The sequence below is a fragment of the Apiospora kogelbergensis genome, assembly GCF_038363985.1.
Source record: "Apiospora kogelbergensis strain CBS 113332 chromosome Unknown utg000008l_segment0_segment0, whole genome shotgun sequence".
NCBI lineage: Eukaryota > Fungi > Ascomycota > Sordariomycetes > Amphisphaeriales > Apiosporaceae > Apiospora > Apiospora kogelbergensis.
Window position 1 is genome coordinate 1,124,947 of NW_027117425.1, and position 15,934 is coordinate 1,140,880.

The 15,934-nt window shown below is 52.5% G+C and overlaps 6 protein-coding genes across 6 annotated transcripts; 2 read left to right on the forward strand and 4 right to left on the reverse strand.

Moving 5' to 3' along the window:
• Nucleotides 1-1,182: 1,182 nt before the first annotated feature.
• On the reverse strand, nt 1,183-3,684 carry PG998_012333 (uncharacterized protein; the record flags this gene model as incomplete). Its single annotated transcript, XM_066879149.1, has 2 exons — nt 1,183-3,202; nt 3,473-3,684. The coding sequence occupies 2 exons, from the start codon at nt 3,682-3,684 to the stop codon at nt 1,183-1,185; spliced, it is 2,232 nt and encodes a 743-aa protein (XP_066725533.1).
• A 416-nt stretch (nt 3,685-4,100) lies between these two features.
• PG998_012334 (uncharacterized protein) lies at nt 4,101-4,584 on the reverse strand (the record flags this gene model as incomplete). The annotated part of the gene is made up of 2 exons (XM_066879150.1): nt 4,101-4,258; nt 4,344-4,584. The coding sequence occupies 2 exons, from the start codon at nt 4,582-4,584 to the stop codon at nt 4,101-4,103; spliced, it is 399 nt and encodes a 132-aa protein (XP_066725534.1).
• A 1,738-nt stretch (nt 4,585-6,322) lies between these two features.
• PG998_012335 (uncharacterized protein) lies at nt 6,323-7,714 on the forward strand (the record flags this gene model as incomplete). Its single annotated transcript, XM_066879151.1, has 4 exons — nt 6,323-6,889; nt 7,072-7,380; nt 7,487-7,582; nt 7,649-7,714. The coding sequence occupies 4 exons, from the start codon at nt 6,323-6,325 to the stop codon at nt 7,712-7,714; spliced, it is 1,038 nt and encodes a 345-aa protein (XP_066725535.1).
• Nucleotides 7,715-9,045: 1,331 nt separating this feature from the next.
• PG998_012336 (uncharacterized protein) lies at nt 9,046-11,241 on the reverse strand (the record flags this gene model as incomplete). Its single annotated transcript, XM_066879152.1, has 3 exons — nt 9,046-9,580; nt 9,646-10,234; nt 10,875-11,241. 3 exons carry the CDS (start codon nt 11,239-11,241, stop codon nt 9,046-9,048), a joined length of 1,491 nt encoding a protein of 496 aa, XP_066725536.1.
• A 2,145-nt stretch (nt 11,242-13,386) lies between these two features.
• Nucleotides 13,387-14,584, forward strand: PG998_012337 (uncharacterized protein; the record flags this gene model as incomplete). Its single annotated transcript, XM_066879153.1, has 2 exons — nt 13,387-13,890; nt 13,976-14,584. 2 exons carry the CDS (start codon nt 13,387-13,389, stop codon nt 14,582-14,584), a joined length of 1,113 nt encoding a protein of 370 aa, XP_066725537.1.
• Nucleotides 14,585-15,013: 429 nt separating this feature from the next.
• PG998_012338 (uncharacterized protein) lies at nt 15,014-15,832 on the reverse strand (the record flags this gene model as incomplete). Its single annotated transcript, XM_066879154.1, has 3 exons — nt 15,014-15,061; nt 15,133-15,752; nt 15,817-15,832. The coding sequence occupies 3 exons, from the start codon at nt 15,830-15,832 to the stop codon at nt 15,014-15,016; spliced, it is 684 nt and encodes a 227-aa protein (XP_066725538.1).
• Nucleotides 15,833-15,934: the final 102 nt, after the last annotated feature.

Here is a 15,934-nt window from a genome sequence, read left to right on the forward strand (position 1 = left end):
CCTTCATTCAACTTACTGTGTCGTGCTCCGGCAGCATGGGCGGCAGCAACACCAAACCGCTGGCAGAACAGCTGCGATGCGTATGCGGTCCTGATTTCACCTCGTCCTCGTCCTCGTCCGCGTCAAGCCTATCTTCATGTGTCGCGTGTATGCGTAGTAGCGGCCAAGCCGCTGCGTTGGCAGGTTCGTCATCCCGGCTATCACCCCCTTGTCTTGTTTTGGCTTCATACTGACCAGGAACTTAATCTTACGCTCTTCGTCGTGTAGATGAGATGATAAGGCTTCAGAGACATTGCAGCTCAACCGCCTCACGAGAGCCACAAGAGCCACAAGAGCTCCATGAGTTGTAACTTACTACAAATAGAAAATCATGTATGAGCGGAGGAACCTGCTGCGATGTTGAAAAGGCTGCAGGGTGAGATTCAGGTTTAGCAACCAGCTTTCGGTGGTACTATATTAGCCAGGGAATGAACAACCACAACGCATGTTTCTCTAGAATGTCAAGATGAATTTGTATTAATTTATTTTCTCTCTCGGCAACGTACAACCACTCAGATGGGATAAGTAGACAAAGTGCGCTTCTGAAAGTTCACATAGGAAAAAGAGCAAGCAACATTGCTGCCAAACTCGAGCTTGCTGCATACAAGAAGCGCTCTGCGTGCTCCGCCCCTTTCCCAAATCAGGGGATATTGATGTAATATATATGTATATGTGGTGAGACCACCCTCCCAAATCAAATCAAAACTGGCCGGTCAATATTCTAATCGTTTCATTCTCCGTCCTCTTAAGTCCCCTGGTAATGCCGCCCCCCAATGCAAATTTCAAACCACATTCCGTACGATGATAATCAAGAAAACTGCGGCACTCTTGGCCGTTGCGGGTATCAATCATTCTGCTCTCTCCTCTGTGTCTGGTGTCCCCAACTCCGTGGCGATGACATGAAGCAAACAATTATGCCGGCTTTAAATCCGGCCATGCCGCCATCCTTTAAACTCCGTGAAAATGCAAGGAAAACTCATAGAGTAGGTATCTCCACCCAGATGTTGACTCTTCGTACAGGGCCGCAATGCTGTGTCGGCCAAGAATAATTAGAAAGTAGAATAAAGAAAATATCCACACGAGAGCAGATCGGTGACGATGATGAGGGTGCCAAATGGTGAAAAATAAGAAAAAGAGAAGGTGTTACTCGGCCAAGCCGTCACGCAAGGCGTCACGATCGACCGCCTCGGGTTGCACTTTAGAGGGTGTGCGTTTTTGGTGAGCGGCCCAATACGAGTAGAATCCGGGGATGGCGCCCGCCTGGTTTACGCCGGGCGAACGGCCTAAAGCCTTTTGCAGCATATCGCTACTGTCGCGGTCGGACTTGGTCGGCGTCGCTGTTGATGCGGAAGACGCATTTCCTCCCCATGGGATCCATGATCCCGCCCACTTGCCAAGCCGTTGCGACGCGGGTAGTGGTCCCGAAACTGCACGCAAACTGTTTCCGCTGGGCGACGATGCGTAGTTATCCCGCAGGACAAGACTGCTCCTCTTCGCTGTATCGCGAGAAAGCATCGGGCGTGCGATGACGCTGCTGCTCGCTGTTACCGAGGTTGCGCTGCTGAGGGGCCGGAGCGTCATCTGACTAGGTCGAGAATTGAGCGTGTGAATCTCGAGACCACCAGAAAGAGACATGATTGATTCGTGTGACAAGGCTCTGCGAAGCTGACGATGTACAGTGCGGCCATCGTCAGTGTTGTTATCCGAGAAGATATCCACATCGTCGCGCGTAACAGTATGCTCCTTCGATCCGGACTCGTCGTCAGCGCCAGACTCATCTGTGCTGATCATAAGATCAGGAACCTCTTGCCCATCGTCTCCCTCTTCGTATATTGTATGCGTCCGCGACGGCGTGTCGAGTGAGAAGTTGGTAGGCACTTGAAAGCTCCGCGTGGATACATTGGAGGGATTCTTGCGGTGTGAACGCCATTTGGGTGACATGGGATCGACGCTAGTCGTGGGCGACGCCGGAAGTGACTCTATCATAATAGGGTCAAACAGCGAATTTCGATGGTTCGAGGTTGGTGAGCTTGGTGCCGAAGACAGCGCGAACTCGGATGGTACCTCCGACTGAACAGACCAGCGATTCGATCGAGCCGAGTCTCTCTGCGTACGAGTGATTTGTGTCGGGCGCCACACAGAAGGGGGCGTTGCAGCGCCAGAGAATTGCGCAGGAGGGATAAAGATACCAGATGTAAGACTCTGTCGCTTCTTGCGCGGTTTCTTCTCCTGTTTTGCGGGTGGCACATGGTAGTGATGGTGTATGTGCAATTCTTGGGACACCCTTGGTGTATGAGTCCTCGGGGGCTCTTGAGATTCCAACTCGGCCCTCAGAGTCTGATGTGCATCGTCGTCATTGCTTTCCATCGGTTGATGGCATATCAGCTGATCCCGAAGTGACTGGATCTCGTCATTAGAGTTCATCAGCATCTCCCTCAGTTCGGTAATGCCCTGCTGTAGGTTTGAGTTGTCCTGAAGCAAGTCGCGTACAAAATGCGACACAACATTGCTGCCACTATTCGCGGCGCTGACAGACCTGATGGCGGCGGCTCCCTTCAGCCTCCCAGCAGCTGTATTCAATTCCTTTTCGACGGCGCACTGTTTCTCCATGCGACCCACCATCTCGGCATGTCGCTCGCGTTCCATCTTGGTCTCGTATTCCATGCGCTCCAACTGATCCTGGAGGTTCACGATGCCCCGCTCTGCGCGCTTCCATCGTGTCATAGCCACCCGTGCCTCCTCATGTGTCGATGCCAGGTTGCTTTGTAGGTCCGCTTGCTCTTGTTCCAGAAACGCTAATTCTCTTTCCAGTGACTCGGCGCGCAGGGTCTCCCCCTCGAGTCGGCGAATAGCTTGCTGTGATGAGAGCAGCGTTGCTTCTAGTGATCTGATGCGCCCCTCGGAATCGGCTACTGTCGAGTTCAAGGATTCCAGCTGGTCGAGCAAGTCCCGGTTGTCTTCGATGTACTGCGCATTCTTCGCCTCCAGCTCCCGGTTGTCCATTTCAAGCTGTTCGATCCTGCTGGTGAGCTCCAGGCGATCTCGTTTCGCATTTGCCATGTATGCCTCATGTCGTTCCAGGAGAGCCTGCAGGCAAAAGGTTAGAGATTTTGAGACACCCATGGTGTAGATTAATGTTGTGATGACGAGCTCAGGAATGTGACTTGGGGCTTCCAACGTGCAAGACTCAAATCAGCCGTTGAGGTGCATTCCCACGACTTCCGTGAGGAGCTTCAAGAGAGGGGGAGGGCTCTAGTTGAGCAGATGCGAGTCATCGGTTTATGGGTATTGGCAACCATGACGTGAGAACGACTGCCCGCCCAGCAGGGTAGTCGCACACAACGGCCGGGAACTACTGCAATAGCGCCTGGCGCCTGCCTGAGGGGGAGGACGAGGAAGGGAGACTCGCACAAGAAACATGCAAGAAACACACAAGTAACGTACCTGTCCTACACTTGCAGCAAGATGGACATCCTTCTCGACACTATCCAGGACGGTGCTGTTGTGTCTCAAGAAGACACAGTCCAAGTTGCCGCAACAGCATCTCATCGGAGGCACCTCTCGGTCCGGCTGGGATATATTTAAGACATCGAAGCCGCCATCACCAGAAGGCAGATTGGTCGTGGGGTGAAGCGGATCAGCCATGGCAGCGCAAGGGTCGAAGTTTGTTTTGCGCGCGTCACCATACTGAGATTACCAACTGTAGCCACCAGGGGCGAGGGAGGCGGCAGTATAGTACAACAATAAAACAAGGAATATGCCAAAAGAAGGGACGTATTACAGCCCAAGGCCGCCGGGAAGGTTTGAGGCGCTGAGAGATGCGACGACGCAGTGTCAGGTTTCCTTCTTCTTCTCGTTTTCCAGACGACTTTGGGGCTGGCGTTGCGTTACTCGCGTATCCAGGTCACCTGCCCGCACCGCGCCCTTTGCGCCTGAGTCGCCCAGGGGTGGGACCAGATGTTCTTAATTTGGCCCAAATGGTAGAGTGGTGGTAGAGTGGTACTGCTACGTAAAAATGGCGGGGGATGATAGTCGTCTCCAGCTGCCATCATGTTCAGCAGTCAGTCCGTGGGCATGGTCTTAGACAAGACTCCCGATGATAGGTATGTATAGGTGTAATCAATAGTAGGAGGGGGACATGGGGAGGGGAAGAGAAGCGCAACGGAAAACAAGAGGCTGGAACCTTGAGACTTTTCTAGAGTCACATATTGGGTGCAAACTACACGTGTGTGTTTGTGTGTGTGTGTGCACTACATGCATGCTGCTACTGCTGCAGTTCGCAGGCTCACGTACATCGTACGTACATGCTTGATGCATGCCAAAGCAACCCTCCATCTCCATCTCAAGCCACTTGGCGGTTCCTGGCTGCGCGTGTTCCTGGCTTGCTGACCGCATTGATGCTCGTGATTTCCAGCAATTTGACAAGGTGGGGATCCTTACTGGTTCGTTCTGCAGCATGGAGGGGCCCTGCTGGCAGGAGGCAGGCTGGCCAGGCTTCAGTTCAGGCTGGCCACTGGCAAACCGGCCCTGTTCGTTTCTGCCCATGTTTTCAATGAACTCCCGTTAACCCATGTGCTATGACGACAGACCAGACCATCCCTGCCCTGCCCTGCCCAAACTCCCTCATCCTTCTGCTCATCCTATCCTGATCCTAGCATCAGCCAGCATTCCTTGGCAGGGGGAAACACTGTCAATGTCAACCAACTCAGTTTTCCTTTTATCTGGTCCGTGTCTCGTTCATCGAGTGTCTGCAGTTCGATCCTCACTTGTCTTCTTTTTTCCTTTTTTTTTTCTCTTTTTCTTCAGAGCAATATCCGATATGCTACCCTAGCTTACGGAGTACCTGCAAGGGCAGATTATCAGGCCTCAAGTGTTTTTTGTTAGCGCTATGCAGCGCTAGATGGGCCTTCGGAGGCCTTCCCCGAAGAAGTCTGGCGGCCCTGCAAAACTTAAAAAAGCCGATTCTGCAATCTGCAAACCACAATCTTACTCACATAGCAATAAGGCCAATCATTGCCAGTAGCAAGCAGGCCATGCCATGAGGTCTTTATCTAGTGCTGCCGCGCCACGACGGGCTCCCACCAGGTGTTTCGCTTTTTCTAAGGCGGAAGAATAGAATTAGATTCCACACCATCTGCACAAATGCAGATACATATATACTCCAGGTATTCTCTCGTCGAGGTCCGAATCTCTCATCGCCGCCGACAGAACTATGTACTGTATCTCTTGCAAAATGGCCGTGGGATATTCCCCTTAGTTCGGTTCGGGGCGTTGTTGACAGCAAATTCCCTTGGGCTCTGATCTCACGGCCTAGCACAACAAATGGTCCGCCTCGCCCACGACGCTGTGCTGTGGGTTTTGTCCACTATGGAGCAAATACTCTGCGCGCTAGTGATGGGCCTTCATGGGGCCATTCGCGAACCATACCGTGGGGGAGGGGGTCTTATTGTCGGTCTGCTATTCTCCACCGCGACCCAGAAATCCAGGCACAATTATCACAATCTTCCTAGGGGCGGGTATAGGTTATCAGGACCTATCGACATATATTCGACACCGACAATGGATGAGGGCTCCTATTAGCTGGCAGGCTGGAGCTTAGGTTGTATCGATTAGAAATACGCCATAAGTATCCCCGACTGCCGGTTCTTTTCTATGTAGGGGGTAATGACCTCTGCAAATATCTGACGCAACTTTAAGCGAATGCGAGCGGTCCAAGCTTAGAGGGAGGGGCCATGTCAGCTGTTTATAGCAAAGAGATCTCAAGTAAGCGAAGCACTGTTCGGTTTCGACGTTGAAGGCTGCTTATAATGCGGCTTCAACGGCTGTCCGTCTGCCTCTCATGCTCGATAAAGCATTGGTTGCTCAAGGAGGCTATGGGATCGTCCGCGCTCCCCACTAGTAGGGTCGCCATGACGCCTTACTAAGTGATGCGATGCGGGACTAAGTCGATGGCTGAAGCCTCTCAGACTCGCATTCTCTCCGGGCCCGGCGCACTCGGACTCGATGGTCGTTGATGATGAGATGGGCTGGGATGGGGGATGGGGGAATGGGGGAATGGGGGAATGGGGCAATAAAGGGAGGGCCCCCTGATGTGTATAAATCGCTGAGAACGGCAACAACAATGAATGAGGCACAGCCCGAAATACTCACCAGAACAGCGGGGGCCTGACAGTTTGTTAGATGTCCAGCTGATACCGTCCGGCTTTCTTGAATTCACCTCTCTCAGTATTAACATACCAATTCATCACAACTGTTCTGTAAGGAATTGTACGTCTCACTCAACATGGCCGTCCCAACTAAAACAGCCGCCAACGGCTTCACGGCCGCGGCCCGTAAACTCTACAATCCCCTCGGCTTCTCCCACGGCTATAATTTTGCTTTTTGGCTCCTCTTCGCCGGGCTCTGGTTTTGCTTCATCCTGACGCGGCTGCAATACCTCGACTTCTACGGCGTCTATTGCAACCCCAACGCCACGCCGGGAAACGGGGCGCTTCCCGGCGAGTGCTGGTACTATCTCCGGCTGCCTCGCTATAAACTCGGTATCATGGTTCACCTCGCTACCATCCTGCCCGCGGGTCTGCTCTCCTGCCTCCAGTTCATCCCGTTCATCCGCCGCAAGGCCATGGTCGTGCATCGGGTCATCGGCCGGATCTCCGTGGCCCTGTCCGTGGTCGGCACCGCGTCGGCCCTGATGATTGCCCGGAACTCATTCGGGGGTGGTTTCGAGTCCCAGACTGTGTTAGGATTGGTGGCTATACTCTTCCTCGGTTCTTTGTTGCTGGCCATGGACAGTATCAAGCGTCTTCGAATCGAGCAACACAGGGCATGGATGCTCCGAGCCTGGTTTTACGTATGTCCCTCTCTGGGTTTATATACATATGTTTTGTGTCCTTTTGCTTTTCTGTTTGTCTGCCTGTCTTTCTGTCTCTCCATGTTCTCCTAATCCTTTCTGTCCCCTGCTGGTTGCGGTTGGCTACATTATCCACTTATTATTCACCTAACTATTTACATACTGACTTCCTATCCGCTTAGGGTGGTTCCATTCTCACGATGCGGCTCATCATGGTCATAGCTGCAGTGACCATTTCCAAGAAGGGTGGCTACTACACAGCAATGCCCTGCGGTAAAATCCACTTCATCATCAAAGAGCAGAACATCGTAGCACAGCGATACCCCTCATGCGCCGCCTACTTTAGCGGCGCCAACCTAGATCAGCACGCCGTCGTCCCTGCCAACATATCAGGTCAAGATGAAGCTCAAGCCGCTGCTGTTTTGAATATGGTGGCAGGCGGCGCTTTATGGCTAGCCTTGGCTCTTCACGCTGCGGGCATCGAGATCTACGTGAGTTGCGATTTCCCCCCTTCCCCCGTCTTCGATCACACAACACCAATCAATTAGATCCGAAACCTATGGCAAGCATACTTGCTGACTTGCAGATAATCAACAGCTCAACCTAACATCCACTGAAGACAAGCGTCCGAGAAACGTCTCTTATCAACGCAAGGTAGCAGTTGGTTATAAGCAAGCAGAGCCTGTTGGACTTGTAAGCAACTCTCGCGGGTGGTTCACCCTCGTCTATCGCGATACATGCTAACTCGGCAGTTTAAAGACAGTGGACCGTATACCCAAAAATTACAAGCTTTTGGATAATGACGATGGGAGCATGAAAGGCTGATTCAGTATATATTGAGAGACTGTATTGGTACTGGCGCAAGACTCAATCGCAGAGAAAGTGCTGATAGGCTGGGACTATCACGATTCTCTGCTAGGGCTTCATTCCAACTCTATGCTTTTCTTCCATGTACTAGTTAGGATAATTGATCTCAAAGTTCAATTCTCATCAGGCGAGCTCACGGATACGCCGAAGCTCATACACATTTCCTCGTCCACCCCTATCCGCAAAACAGCGTCTGAACCCGCACCCAAGCAAACAATGAAGGACTCATATCGAAATACGAAATAGATTCTTTTCCCTTGACCGGGCTGGTGTAGGCTAGCGGTAGTATCATTAAAAATATCTCTAAAAGCAAGAGGGTTCAAATCCTTCTGCGGTCAGTCTTTCGACCCTCCTCGTGGTCTCTGCTTTATTCTTGTTCTTTTTACATCTGACGATGTCACCTTCGCCAGAGCCACTTGTGTGATGGGCAGAGAGGACCGAGCACTCAGCAGTAAGCATGCTCGAGCAGCGAGCAGGAGACCTTCGGGGTATTTTCAGATCCTACCACACTCCAGATTCTTGAAAGCCCGGCTGCAGGTTCACGTTCATGTTTTGAACAAAGGGGGCTTGGCTAACAAGCCTATCATGGATGCATCGAGGATAGAAGCATGGGAAGTTCAGAGGTCGATGGTCATTTCAAATTCAATGTTTAGGGTCGTTCATTCTCCTGTCACAGGCACCAGCTTGGCCGCAGTCCAGAGTGTATTCATTCTGGTGTCCGTATGAGCAAACACGAACTTCTATACTACAAAGTACATAGAAGGGAAAGAGGGTGAGAGCCAGAAAACTTTCGTCCAAACCGTCTAGGTTCGTTATCCTGGCCTTCCTCATCCAATGTTTGGCAATCTATCTAAAACGTCCAGCCAATTGGGCCGTACCATCAACCATGTGTGAAGGTCCTGCGAAACGCCTTCCTCCTGTAAAGCACACAAAGAGAACTCGGCTCTTGTTCTCGTCGTCTAATGGGAAAATCAAGTAACGAACAGTCGTGCCGCGTGCATCGTAACTATAGCAAAACATCAACCGCTGCAATTCGCCCCTTGGGAGAAAGGAGATCATCTATCCGTAATCCGTGCATCTCGCGGCTTTACACAAGATGCCAAAACCAAGTGATCCTTACCAGATCAACAACCAGTAACTCCGCTGCCATGCAAACCATATCGTCATCCATCATATCGAGAGGGAGTTGAATCGAACCGTTCGCGAGTGGGGTATATCCGCAGAAAAACGAGCAGAGTAAAATATGAGGGAAGCAGTAAGAGAAGGGAAGAGGAACGGGGAAAAAGAAATCAGAAGGTAGGACTGTGATCGTTGAGAAGGTGGGCCTGTCGCAGAGTTGACAGTGTATCTTGGAGCTGGCGCATCTGCTCCTGAAGAACCTCGGTATGGCGCTTCTGGGCATCAAGCTCCGCTCGCAAGTCATCGTTCTCGACGTGCAGCTTCTTGACCTCCACACGGAGGTCCTCGTCGTCGGCCTTGCGCTTCTCGCCGACTACGGCCTGCTCGGCGACGGCGACAGCAACAGCTTCCACGGTGGTGGTGGCGATACTTTCGTGGTCGTCGGCGGCTAGTTCCCCGGAAGCCGCGCCGTTGGTGTGCACGCGGCGGAGGTGCTCGTTGAGGTTCTCCAGCCGCGAGAAGCCCTTCCCGCTATAGCGCTTGCAGTTCGGGTGCGGGCAGTTCAAGGGGTTCTTCGGGCCGCCGTGCTTGCCGTGGACTTCGCGCTCGTGGCGCAAGAGGCCCCCCGAGTACGTAAATCCAGGCAGCTTCTCACACCCCTCGACGGCGCACTTGTAAGGGCGGTCGTGTTTGTCCATGTGCTTACTGTTCTTCGTATTAGTATTACTGCCGGTGAAAGTGAAAGTCTGATTGCTTGCACACAAACTTACCTCCATTCACACTTGCGCCCAAACTCCTTCACCTCTTCTGTGCAATCTGGGAACAGGCAGACGTATTTGCCGTTTCCGTTCTTAACAACTTCGCGATCGGGCTTCGGAATGGCCTTGGTACGCTGAGGAGCGGGAGTGTCGGCCGGCTGGTCGGAATCGCTCTTGGGTCCCGACAGAATAGGCTGCGGGGAAGTGGCAGGCAGCGACCCGAAAGGGTGGTGCGACGGGCTGTCGGGTAGCAGAGGCAAGCCGGAGACCGGGTCGTCCTCAAAGGGTGAGTTGATGCCGTCGTTGCCAGAAGGATCAGAGATGTTCGGGTACGAGCTGCCGAGGCCGAAGTCGCGGGGCTCGTAGCCTACGACACTCATCTTGAACTGGTATTGCTTCAGCTGCTGGTTGTAGGGTCGGTTGGCACTGAACACCTGCATAAACTCGAGCCGGGCCTTCTCGCTGTCGCGCAACCTGTCGTGGAGTCGATAGAGCCGATAAGGATAGTGATCGTTCAAGATGGTGTGGGTCGTGTACCGGATTCCCTTGCTGAGCAGGGCCTCGTGTAGGGCATAACGATGGCGCTCTACGTCTTGACGACCTGGACCATGACGCAGAAGAAAGTCAGCACGCAGCCTAATATATGAGGGTTGTAGACATTCGGGTCGTGTTGTTGGAGTGCCACTGGCGGCCAAATGCGAAATGCCCTTCGGCCAGAACGGGTTAAAAAAGGAAAGGCAGCAGCAGCATGCTAAAACCGGGGATCGCCCATGCCAATGCCATGCAACCAGAAATGCAGTCCATGCAGGAGACGGAGACGCGCGAGCCACACGCAACCAATGAGGTGGAAGTGGCCGGCTGCGCCACACCACCTCGGCTGATGGCTTGGGCTGCCGGGCATTGCTGGGGTGCGTCACCCATATTTAGAAACACGATTGTGGCTCGGCTTCCCTTCTCTCTGGATGTGGCCATCTCCAACCAGGCAGCCAGCCCCTCCAGGCGGCCTCGACGCCGCGAGGATGGAAAGGCAGGAACGTCAACACATATTTGGAGGCAACTTACCAGGTTCATCGGCAGCAGGCCATACTTTGATGCCGTAAGTCCAGTTGTTGTCTCTTGGAACGAATGGCTCGGGAGACCCTGCTTTATAGCAAAATCTGTTAGTGCAGATGCTCACACCCAACGAAAGTGTTGCCGCCTAGAGGCTGAGCGAATGACTGTCCCTAGGCAGAATGACTCACATTGGTCGAACTGAAGGCCAGCCAAGTCAAGAGGTGTGCCTGATGCCGTGGCCGTGGTGCCGCTGCTAGGGGCGGTCGGCGATGACGATGGGACACTAGGCACCATCCCATGGTTGTTACACATGCTCGTGTAAAAGCCTTGTTGGTCCACAGTTGGGTTGACCACAGTCTGGTTGAACATGTCTCCCATTGGCTCGACCTCAACAGGTGGTTGCTCTTCTTTAGGGTACTTCTGCTGAGGGTACTCCTGCAGGGGATCCTGAATGTACGCGCCATAGAGATCATCGAAGAACGGGTCGCTGCCGTTAAAGAGCGACTGATCCGGATCTATACCATCACAGCCCCAAGGCGAATAGTAATTCTCCATCATGGGCCTGGTGTAGTCAAATTGAGCGCGCGTTGTCTCCCTCCAAATGAATGTCTACCAGAGGCAGTGAGGTACGGGGAGGGGGGTATGACTTTGAGGCGGCGATGTGGAAGTGGAACAATCGACAGCCAAGTGTACTTTGCTTGGTGTATGAGTTGGATCTTTCTCTCTTTTCCGCCCGGGGGAAAATAGATTGAATGTGAATATGGTCGCTGTAGGCGCAAGCTGGTTAATTGTTTTGCAGTGGCCGAACAACAGTAGGTGTTATCCCCCAGGTTAAGCAGTATCTGTTTAGCGCTTTGTCCACATATGAGCCAGGCGGCAGTCGAAGTCCTCGCAGAGATGGCATCGAGAACAAACCTGTTGCCTCGAAGCATTTCGGAGACCTCATACTGGTTGTTGGGTCTCACCTCGAGCCTTCCAGCCTCAGCTCAAAGCTCCTCGGACACTCTTCGAAAGGGTGATGCCATCGATGCCTTTGGGGGGGGTTTGGCTGCTCCCCCTTGTTCGAGTCCAAATCAACCAATCCTCAACATCATCCACTGGTCTTCCAGAAACATCTTCGGTCATGGTCTGGCATAGTGTGTTTCCGTATTTGGGAAGCAAGAGTGCAGCACCGGCAGCACCATCGGGAACCGTTGCGAAGTTATGTCGACAATGGTAATGGACATTCGTCCATATTCTCACCTGTGAAAGGCCAAGTGTGATGTCTTCGGATTATCTTTAGCATTTTGTCATGATCTTCTCCAAAGCAAAACCCAAAGCACTCTGCATGTTCAATGCAAGGCTCGTAACAGTGATATTGTCTGGCCGCTGGTGCTGTCGGGCCACTGGACGTTGTTTGAGGTTCCGCCATCTTCACAAGGTTGTCGAGCCTAGTATGGCCGATGGCTATTCGACGGTGAGTGATTCCATGGTGTGTTCTGGACTGAGGCCATCATCGAGCTTTTCGTCACTTGATGTCGTTTGAGTCTCATAGCGAATTCGATTGAAGCAAGCCAAAGCTAACCGGTGCGTGATAGCAGAGCATGATGATGTCTCAGTCTGTAACTAGGGTTCCGTGTATTACTTGTTTTGGTCGCCATATCAGACTCGTCAGCGATGTCGTCGACGATCGAGAACCAATCCACAAATAAATCTGGACGAGTAAATCGAGCCAGCCGATGGCAGGGAATGGCTGGCCTACCGTTCTCGGCTTGCCGGCTTATATAACAATGAATGCTGCCGTCTCATTTAAACTGTCGCCAATCACTTTCACCTGAAGTACGCATTGGCTCCTCCAGCGCCGCCGCCCGGCCCACTGTCGCTGTCATATATGCCAAGGCAATTCGATGAGGTCGGAAAGGGGCTTCAAGGCATGTATTCCGATTATAACAAGTCTTTCCTCGAAGCCACGAGCTCTCACAGTGTACACAATAGGCTGATTAAGAGGTATATACATATTTGCTCTAAAGCGTCTAGAGTGAAAGTTGGCAATCTCAAATGTAGCAAGCCAACAGGCTAGGTAATGGAGTCATCTCTAAGTAGGAACGAGCTCGGGACAGCGACAGTGTTGGTCAATGATGGAGGGGAAAGAACGGTGAGATTTCAGCCGATCCTTGTGTTGTCGTTCGCGCACCAGGCACCAAGGCAAACGCTGTCTCAAAAAGATGCATGTCATACCAAGCTCTCATTATCGGTTTGCTCTTACTTACAATACTAGGCATTTCAAACCATAAGACTTCGAGTAAACAAAAGACAACTACAAGAATTGGTGATTTGGTGCTCTTCCTAGGGTATCAAGATGCGCCCATGTCAAGCCAGCCACCCAGTGCTGCCCCAGCAGCTCAATTGGTTATGACAAGGAAAACACGTCAACAGCTTCTTCTTTAGTGCATCAACTCAGCAATGGCTTCGGAGTATATCTATGTTCGTGTCCTTACTCTTTGTCCCATGAAATGGTTTCTGCACTATTGCCCTTTATTGTTGTGCCAATGCTCTTTTTATTCCATCACGGTCCAAGGTAGCAGACACGTTGCTAGGCTGTAGTGAAGACACGTTACTGGCTGACCCTACTGTTTCTTATAAGCAACCCTGTTTTCTGATTTTGTTGCCTACAGTTCAGAGGAGCGAGTCAACACTTCGCACCTCATACTTCCATCCATCATGATGAACGAGAACGAGAACAATAGCGACAACGAGAGCGAGATAGAGAACTTCGGTAAACGGGAGTTCAACGCGATCAGGCAGGTCCTAGCCGACCTGACGATCGGAAAAATTCCCATAGCCTGGATGCTCCCTTTGCTGTTGACCATGCACCAGGAGCGTTTTGCTGAGGCCGATGACGAGGGCAACAGGATCAAGACATATTTTCATCCCAGAATCCTCAGGGTTCACCCTCTGGCGTATCATACATCGGCAACGAAGAAAACTGCTCACCCTGACACACAGCCAGTGGTCAACATCATGGACCATGTCGAAGAGGATATGCAGTTAAGATGGCGCGTCCTACGCAGGTCATATCGCTCATCATCCGAAGAGCAACGAGCAACTAACGTTAGTAAATACGGCGTGTACCGCTTTTTATTCTTCATTCATGAGCACTTCATCAGGGAGCCAACGAACCCTTACCAAAATACCGTCTACACAGTCAGCATCTGGGATCGAGAGGTGAGTGTGCCCCCGTTGGTTCACATACTTAATTCAATGAGATTAGTCAGTTTGCTAACCCATAGGTGCTATTGCTTGGGTAAAGTGGGATGAACTCATTTGGCACGATGTATACCCCTACGGGCGTAAGGAACGTCGAGCTGCCATACACCACTTCTGGACCAGAGCCACCACCAATTTCCTGCCAGAACACCTAAGCGCCAGCGACCTGGGTAGGAACACCGTCAACCCCGAAAAGATTGGTACCATGCGATTCAACACGACTTACCACGCGTACGAGGATCCCAACTACCGGACACCGCCACCTCGCGAGACCATCTCGTTCGTTCTTGCCCTGGCCGTATACCACGTCAACGAAGCGACCTACGATGACCAAGTCGTCATGCCCAAGACCGACGACTACATCTGGGGCCAGCGGACGGAGCTCATCCCGCGTCTCATCTTCTGCGGCTTGGTGATCTGCCTCGAGTCCGAGCACCTACCGGTCGACAACCCGGCGGTTCGTCAGAACTTCCTCGGGCAGGTTTCGGTTTCCAAGAGGCTCAAGTGGCTGCGGGAGGGTCTGCTGTATTATATCGACCAAGCAGATTGGTCGCCCGAGACTTTGCTAGCTTTGAGACTGGAATGGCCGCTTCAGCATCGAACCCAGAAGCCGAAACAAATTCTCATCTCGGGAGACGTTGGCGAAACCTGATTGACATGGAGATTGGACGTAGGGAGAGCTTACTCTACGAGGAGCTGAGCAATGAATTGGAGAAGTTATGTTACTTACATGCATACATGTCATGATAGAGGTTCGTTACCCCTTTTTTGCTGTTGCGGACATTTGGGTCTAGCCAAAATAGTACGATGATTATGAACATCATATTTTGCCAGCAATAAGAGTTTTGACAAGTTGAATGTTTTATTTCATTTTTTTTCGTTTAGATATGAAGTCTTACCTACTGATTCAAGTGACTGAATGCGTACTATAGGTACACCATATTTCGGATAACTAAAACAAAGAAACAAAGAAACAATAAACTCCAAACTCCAGCTAGTGGCCCCTTACCCAAAAAGGTTCAACTAGCTACTTACCTAAGGAGATCCTTTTCTAGGCATCCTACTGGGGCTTACATTTCTCCTAGCCTGCGCCTCCCTCATAGTGCCCCAAGTGGGCGGCGGCGTTGTTCTGGCCATAGGATAAAAGCCTCCATTCGTCTGCTTAAAGAGGGAGCCCATATTGAATTTAATCGGACTTACCCCCGGCATCAGGGGGGTTGCGCTACGGGGCTTCGTGTAGCCTGGCTTCTCGGCGCGGACATCGGGCTCTGTCTTGACCTGTAAATTCCCCATCTTGTCCGTAAGTTGGCCCGAGGGCGGGCTGCTCTGTGCCGGGGATGGGTTGCTTTGAACCGGGGCAGGGCGGCTCTGTACCGGGGCTGGGCTGCTCTGCACTGGGGCTGGGCGGCTCTGTACCGGGGCTGGGCGTCTTTGCGCCGGAGTCGCCTGGGTCGGGTAGAGGCTTAGCTGGGTCGGGTCGGAGCTGACGCTTTGGGCTAGAGAGTCGGTGGGATCGGCAGCCTCGTTAGTGACGCGGCCGACGAGGGCGACGGCTATGCGGCTGTTGTAGCCTGTGGCCTTCATGAGCTGCAAGGCGCACAGCCCCGCCAGCTCGCCTTGGATCTGGCGGGGGCTGAGGTACTCGCGGGCGGGCTGCCAGAGGACCGTGTCGTCGTACTGCTGGGGCCCGCTGGGCAGGTACAGGTCGGCGATGCGCTCGATCAGGAGCTTGTTGAGGTAGGTGGCGATCAGGCCACACGAGTGGGCCGTCCTGCTGCCGCGGGAACCAGAACGTGCGATCGACGTTGGCTGTCGCGAAGCTGCAGCCGAGGCGCGAGAGAATCACGCGCAGGCGCCGATGAATAAAAGCGACCGTTGAATCACTCTGCATGGGGTCCATGACGCCGATTTGCGCAACGTGGGTGTAGCGGCCGTCGGCGTCCCGTTGCATATGAATGAGGCTGCTACCCCAGTGGGACCCGATGTTCCAGTTGAAGATGGT